Below are 7670 nucleotides of genomic sequence, written 5' to 3' on the forward strand. Positions count from 1 at the left end.
CTGAGCAGCGGCCAGGAAGGGGGTGCACGGTTACAGGAGGCTGTTGATGTACGGATCTATCGTACTCGGCCTGTGCACCAGCACACAAAGCCCGCATGCACAGCGTTCAACGCAAGCTTTGTTGTGTGCCAGGGGTGGTGGCGGCGACCAGGGGGCGCTGGCGACGACAACACACAAGATGCTCTGATAGCAGAGGCAGCGAGCACCCTCGCCATACCTCACTTCCTCCTGCTGCAGCCCGACGTTGACGGAGCAATGAGCGTGCTAGGATACTGTATGCTGCCTCGAACCTGGTGACGTTCCGCAGATCACCCCAACCCGATCACGTTGAGGGCAAACATGTGGTCCTGTTTAGATGGAATCTGCAGCTGGGTACCGGGCATGACGGGCGTACCGGACCTGAGCTGTGCGAGCGCTGTGAGCGACAGCCCCTGCGGGCGCGTGTCGGCGACGGGCTGGGCGCTCGCCATCACCGCGGCGCTGCTCAACGGGTCGTTTGCGGCGTTCGCCAAGACGCAGCGCGTCCAAGCCGCCAGGGTGAGCCCATACTCCCGCATGTCGGTGGCACATGCTTAAGACGCATGCCGCACGCCGCGCCTGCCGGCGCACACGCCGGCGAATGGGGCGGCCTGTCCGCTACGACGGGGTCGTGCGCACATGCGCAGCGCCCCCATCCCGTGCTGCGGCGGTACTGCTGATGTACGCACGCGCAGGTGCCAGTGCATGTGTTCTTTGCATGGGCCTGCGTGGGCATCACCGCCGTCAGCCTGCCCGCCGCGTGGCTCGTCGGCTTCCGGGTGAGCAGCTGCCCGAGGGTGCGCCGCGGACTTGCCTTGCAGTCGTGCTCAAGCGCACGCTGCTGTATGCTCATTTCTGAGCTGTACAGGCGCTGTTCGAACCTCTGCACGCGCGGGTGCGCCACAGAGGCCCGGGGCCGGCCAACAAAATCAGCGCAGCCCGGCTGACGCCGCGCCTGCCGCCGCGCCGCGTGCCACGCTGCCGCGGCCCGTCGCGCAGTGTGTGGGCGCGGCCTCCGTTGCATCAGGCGCCCTGTTTGCGCTGTCAACCCTCTGTATATTCGGGGCGGTGCAGCTGTTAGGCCTGTCCCAGGCCGCCGGCGTCTGGTGAGCGCGCTGCCCGCTCAAGTCGCATATTCATGCGAATGCTTTTCGCATGGCTCTCGAGCGCGACATGGTCGCCCATGATCTGCCCAAAGCCGATGGCACCCGCGTTCCTGACCGCGGTGCCACGAGCGCCCTGTCCTCCCGTCCTCGCCTCCGCTCCCCGCCTCCGCTCCCTGCGCCCCCCAACTGCTCACACCCGCCGGCCGCCCCGCCCCTCGCTGCCAGGTGCGGCGTCGCGGCGCTGGTCTCGTTCGCCGCCGACGCGCTGGCCCGCGGCCCCGGACCCGCCGCCCCCCACCCGCTGCGCGCCGCCGGCGCCGCAGCGTGCTTGCTGCTGGGCCTGTTGGGCGTCGCCCACAGCGCGCGCCTGCAGGGCTTGGAGGAGGCACGGGTCCGCGGCGGGCGGGCGCGCGTGAGTAGCGTGGGCAGCAGTAGGTGGCGGCGGTGGGGACCCAGGCCGCGCCCCGCCGCGGAGGACTCGATTTTGGAGGAGGAGGGGGAGGACGGCCCGGATGCGGAGGCGGCGGCCGCGGCTGCGCCTGGCGGCGGCGGCGCTAATGGAGAGCTAGGGGCGCCGCTGCTCGGCGGCTCGGCGGCGGCTGCCGCAGCCGCCCCTGCAGCCGCCGCCGCGGCGCGTGCGGCCGCGTTCCGGCGGCGGCACGGGCTCGGGGTTGCGGCGGTGGGGGGCGCGATCTGTGGCCTGTCGCTGCTGCCGATGGGGCTCGCGGCGCCATACGAGTGCAGGGGGCTGCCCTGGGTGCCGGGGATGGCGCTCGGCGTGGCGGTTGCGGCGGCGCCGCTGACGTGGCTCATGCATCTGTTCACAACGCGCAAGGTGGGTTCTGGACGCGACACCAGCGCCTGCGGGCTCTCATGACTGCGTCATGGTTGACCATGTGTGCCTTCCCCCATGGTATGCGTCGCTGCTGAAATAGCCTGCGTCTCTCTTCGGTCGAAACGTCGGCTTGCTTCAACAACCGCTACCAAAACACCCGCAGCATGAGGATGAACACCTCTCAGCCGCACCCTCTGCTGCGCTCGCGCCATGCCCGTCCAACCCAACCACGCTCCCCCCTCCCCTCGGAGCAGGCCTCACCCCGCCCGTCGCTGCGCTTGGAGCCTGCGGCCGCCGCCGCGCCAGGCGCCACCAGCGGCGCGGTCTGGGGCGCCGCCAACGCGTGTACTATTCTCGCCATCCAGTCCCTGGGGCTCGGGGTCGCGTACCCGATAGTCCAGGCCGGACTGTTTGTTGCCGGACTGTGGGGAGTGCTGCTGTTTTCTGAGCTCACGTTCTTGCTGCCGCAGCTCGTGTTTTGGCTGAGTGGGGCCGCGTTGGTCGCGGGCGCCGGGCTGCTGACCGCCGCCGACTGCTGACATCAGCTGGCGCACTGTGGCCGGCTGGTTGGTTGCCCGTCTCTCGTACAAGCTTTCACGTGTGTTTTGGTCTTCTCCTGCTGCGCATTGCTTTCGCCACTCTCGCCGCCGCGGCTGCGGGCCATTTTGTTGCGCAGGTTTGCTGCCATCGCCCTTTGACACCCGTCGAGTGTGGCGCCTCCGCCTGTGCTCCAACGCATCCCTTGATCCTGCGCAGCATGTTTAAAGCTTCCTCCATCTAGGAGTCGCACGGCTTGCCCACCAAACCTTCCACACTTGTAAAACGTCACGCGTCATCAGGTCGTGCTTCGATCTCTGCAGACGGGGGCGACGCACCCTTTGTTGTTGCAGGGCCGACACTGTGCGGGAAGCTGCGGCATAGCTCAGAAGGCTGGCTGCCAAAGCAGTGATGAGTTCTTTGAGTGTGTGCTTGTTCCCAACTTGGCAAGGAGGTTTGGCCAAGCTGGAGGCTGCCCCCAGGCAGACTTTGTGTCGCTCACATACTGGCTGACACAGGAACTGGCTGACACAGGAACGCGGCCAGTTACCTTGTGAAACAACTTGTAATAGACGTCCTGAACGTGTGGTGAGAAGGGCCTATACAAGTGGCACCCATCGAATAATCGAACCGGGGCCTGGGGCGGGTACAAAACTGCCGTTCGCGTACGTCCGTATACATCAGCAATGCGGTCGTCAGAAAGTTTCACATGTTTATAACTCTGTAAATTCTTAAGCAAAGAAATAATCGCATTTGTATGCACGGCCTGGATGCAAGTTGGCGCGTGAATTGTTGATTGCGCGTGGCTGCGTACGGTACTCGACTTGTGTAGTCTGTAAGAAATACCCTGTTAACACCTTCATAAGATGTCATTGGGTACGGGCGGACCACGGATGGTGCAGCCCCTCCTACTGCTCCTAGTGGCCGTCGTCTATGCCGCATGCTGCCGCCCAGGTGCGCGCCCTCCCTTGCTCAGTCCGGCGCGGCAATCCCATAGCCGAGAGTAAAGAGTGCCGAACATATCATGGGTAGGGAGACCCGGACGCGGCCACAACTGCATCAGAGAGCGCAGCTTCATGCCTCCGGCCATCCCTCACGGCGCCACTCGTCCCCCGTATGCCGCCTCCCCTCCCTCCCGCCCTGGGGCTCACACTGTGGATCACACCCTGACACCTACGCCAGCGGCCGGAGCCATGAACCTGCCGCCCGACGGCACGGACCTCGCCTGCGGCTGCGGCGTCGGGGGGGCGCGCTGCGGCGCGGTGTGGCGCTTGGACGGCACGGCCAGGCGAGGCTACCCCAGCAAGGCTGTTTTCGACTCCTGGGGTCCTCACGCTGAACCCACTGTGATGAGCTGCGCCCAGCTGGAGCGGCTCCCGGTTGGCCCGCCCATGGAAGGTGAGTCAGATCAAGTTCCTGGGCTGGAGAGCGGGGTGCATATGCGGGCAAGTGTGTGTAATGAAGGGCTAGTACAGTGCAGCTCCCAGGCGCAAATCAGCTATTTCCTCACACAGTGGTTGTCGATGATGCAAGTGTCATTGATAACTTGCATTGTTTTCGTGCACTTCCAAAACATGCAGCCGTAGGAAGCACAGTGCAGGCTCCGCCGAGGCCGCCGCCACATCCGCAGCGGCAGCAACAACAGCAGCAGCAGCAGCAGCAGCAGCAGCAGCAGCAGCAGCAGCAGCAGCAGCAGCAGCAGCAGCAGCAGCAGCAGCAGCAGCAGCAGGGTGGCACGGAAAACGGCCCCGCCCCAAGCCAGCAGCCCCAGTCGCCACCGGTGAGGCGCGGGCCGCGCCGACACAAGCCGCGGCCGCAGGGCCGCACAGGGCCTCTTGCATCGGTGCCGCTAGCAGCACAGGGCGCGGTACCCGTGCCAGATGGCGCCACCTTGGTCGGCGAGTCGCCCGCCTGCGCTGGTTATTGGCGTTATAACGTTGCCAGCAGCAGCAAGCAACTCTATGTTTCCAATGATGCGATGAGGTGAGCCGCACTGTGATCTGCACACTTGTGTGCTGGGGTGGGCTATGCCCATGACAAACGCACCTGCATGTCGCGCGCGTGTGTGTGTGTGCGTGCATTTGTGTGCGTGTGTGTGCGTGTGTGTGTGTGTGTGTTTGTGTGTGTTTGTGTGTGCGTGCGTGCGTGTGTGCGTGCGTGTGCGTGCGTGCGCGCACACGTGTGCGTGCGTGTGCGTGTGTGTGTGCGTGTGCGTGTGCGTGCGCGCGCACACACGTGTGCTTGCGTGCGTGTGTGCGTGCGTGTGCGTGCGCGCGCGCACATGTGTGCTTGCGTGCGTGCGTGCGTGCGCACGCGTGCACGCTCGTGCGTATGCATAAATGCACACATGTGTGCGTGTGCACATGTGTGGGCGAAAGGGACACAGAAAGGGTGAAGGGTGGAGGAATTGTGCAGCAGAATACCCAGACAAGCGCGGCAAGCGGAATGGGGCTTGCATTAGTTTTTCAGCCTTGGATCCGGGCAGTGCACAAATCCAGGAAAGGTTCACCAACCAAGACCTCCAGGTGTTGCATGACAGGCCCACTGACATCCACCTGCCCGCTGAAGCCAGCAGTGCAGCGCGACAGGCCATTTACAGCCCGGTAAAGTATCCACGCTTCAAAAATAGTGACCCTCCGGCGCACATGCTTCATCGTCTTCCAATCGACAGGGCCTGGAACGCGCCGTCCGCACGGCTGGTGTCGTGCGCCGTTCTGGAACTGCTGTCGGTCGGGCAGCCCCTGCTCGCTTTCCAACCCAATCGGCGCCTTCTGTGGTGATTGCGACGTATGTACAGCTCTCGCGCACGCGCACGTGTGGCACGTGCATGAAAGGCGCAGTCGGGTTTGATGTCCCCATGATGGCGATGATGTCTGCTGAGCAATCAAGTACTACGTCACAGGCGGAGCCCAGTGACCCCACCGCACCTGACTGACGTCCTACTGCTATTCATCATTCATTGTTTGTTTACCATATGAGTGGATATAAGAGTTCTCATTGTCAATAATCACGGCAATGTTGCGCAGTTGCAAGCGGTTGGGGATGCAAAGACACCGGCCCTGTACAAGTGCATTGAAATCTGGGCATGCACTTCCCCGCGTGGAACTCATGCCGCATGCATCTCGACTCAGCACCCACACAGAACTTGTTTCGATGCTCTCATACAGCTTTGTCGAGTCTTGTTGCGTGGCAGGTGCATCGACCGAGCACGTCTATGGCAATTCCAGAATCTCAAGCTGCCTTGCATGACGGAGTGCCTGGGTGTGCCCCGATGGTGATGAGGTTGCATGCACCCAATCTGAATTGTGTTGACCAGCTCAAACCATCTTTGGCGGCGAGCTGTCGTTCAAGAGTCAAATGCTGGTAAATGGCGTGGTAGGTGGCGGCCTCTGTGAAACCCAAAGAGGCGCATTATCTGCCCCGCGGCGGGGTGGGGGGGGGCTGGCCTGGCCATTGGCCGCAGGCGGTCCTCGGTTAGCGGCGTTCGTTCTTCATGCACAAATGCCAGGCCGCGTGGGTGAGGGCTGTGGCACTCATATGCGGCACATGCGGTGGAGCGCCGGGGGATGTCCCGTTGGTATCCGGCGCCCGCGCGCCGCAACCATTTCTGAAGCGGGGCATCGTGCAAGCCAGCATTTGGATGGTGGGCCTGCTAGCCAGCATTGCTGCGGCTTTGGTGGATGGAGCCCGCAACAGACATCTGTGGGCAGAAGTTTTGGCAGGAGTATAATAAGGGTCGGCATTGGCAGGCCGGCAGGCATCTTGTTGACGTGGAGAAGGCGGAAATGGCCTCTACCTGGCGGTTGCTGATTGAGTGGGCGTGGGTCGGCTGCCTCAGCAAGCTATGGGGCTCGCTGATGTGACACAGGTTCGAACCTACTTTGAAGCATCACTCTTGAAGGGGTTTGGGGCTGCAGCTGCTGTGAGGGAGTCGGGGCTGCAGCTCCACCACCGGAACCTGTTGCGAAGTGGCCCCTGCCACTGCGCGGCGCGAAGAGGAGCCACCCCAGCAGCTGTGCCAAGCCCAGCGGATAGGTGGGCGACGCATCCTGGTACACTGAAGTAAATTGGAGCTGACAATGCATCAACTGCGCCTGTAAACCACGCATGCATTCTGTAGAATCGCAATCACACTCAGGAACTGACGAACATCACCGCTGAGCGAAGTCATAACATCAGCAGCGCGCTTACAATGCATGTGTCGTTCATGATCACGAAGCAACTTTCGTCCATGGGTAACCCCACGTTGCATCCTGATAAGTGGCTTTGTGCGCACCCCAAGGTCCACATCAACGATCAGGCCCAAGCGCAGTAAACAGATTCACAATATCTACGTGGTATTTTGTGCAACTTTTAGATATACCGCGGGAAGAGGCCTCTGGCCATGGCGCAGCGACCCCGCCTGAGTGGCGCAAGCGGCTGGCCTCGCGCACCTGTCGGGAGTTGTGCGGCAGCGCCCCTCATGGTCGTGCTGCTGGCCGCCGCCGCTGCCATGGGCCAATCGGTGCCAGGTGCGAGGACCTCCGGCGCTTTGAGGCCGCAGCGCTGCGTGCGGCCGCGAGCCTGTTCGCAGCTCCGCCCAAAAGAGGCCGCCGCGAAGTGCCTGAGTGACGCGCTCGCGCGCGACCCCCGCCACCGGCGGCCCCGTCAGCAGCCGCCAGTACCAGCCCCACCGTGTACAGCGCCGACACGCGCACTGTCTGTCCGCCTTCCCGGCCGCAGACTATCCAGAAGGCACGGAGCTCGCCTGCGACTGCAGCACAGATGGCAAAGTGTGCAACCAGGTGTTTCGCTGGACCGGCGGCGTGAAGCGCAAGTACGCGTCGCAGGCGGTGTACGATTCGTGGGCGCCGCACCCCACGCCGACGGTGCTGACGTGCGACCAGCTGCGGCTCGTGCCCAGTGGCGACCCCATGGATGGTGCGCTACCCGCCCTGGCTGCTGCATGGGCGGCATGCGCAACATGCGCACGCATGCTCGCGCACGCGCGTGCGACGGCCGGCGCGTTGCTGTTCAGTCGCGGCGCCCGCCTCGCCGCCTCGCGATCCCTGCCTGTGCAGGCCGGGTTCAGCTGGATGCAATGTCCCCGCCCAAACCCTCGACCGCGGCCGGGCGCCGCACCCCTTCGCGGCAACCTGTTGCTCGTTGTGCACGGGGGTTTGCACCCGCTTTGC

The 7670-nt window shown here is 63.8% G+C and overlaps 1 protein-coding gene across 1 annotated transcript; it reads left to right on the forward strand.

The window, feature by feature from the left end:
* Positions 1-381: 381 nt before the first annotated feature.
* Positions 382-5431, forward strand: MNEG_9776 (hypothetical protein; the record flags this gene model as incomplete). Its single annotated transcript, XM_014041752.1, has 6 exons — positions 382-537; positions 714-797; positions 1018-1124; positions 1350-1536; positions 4127-4276; positions 5399-5431. The coding sequence occupies 6 exons, from the start codon at positions 382-384 to the stop codon at positions 5429-5431; spliced, it is 717 nt and encodes a 238-aa protein (XP_013897206.1).
* Positions 5432-7670: the final 2239 nt, after the last annotated feature.

Source organism: Monoraphidium neglectum (assembly GCF_000611645.1).
Source record: "Monoraphidium neglectum strain SAG 48.87 unplaced genomic scaffold scaffold02059, whole genome shotgun sequence".
NCBI classification, from domain to species: Eukaryota; Viridiplantae; Chlorophyta; class Chlorophyceae; order Sphaeropleales; family Selenastraceae; genus Monoraphidium; species Monoraphidium neglectum.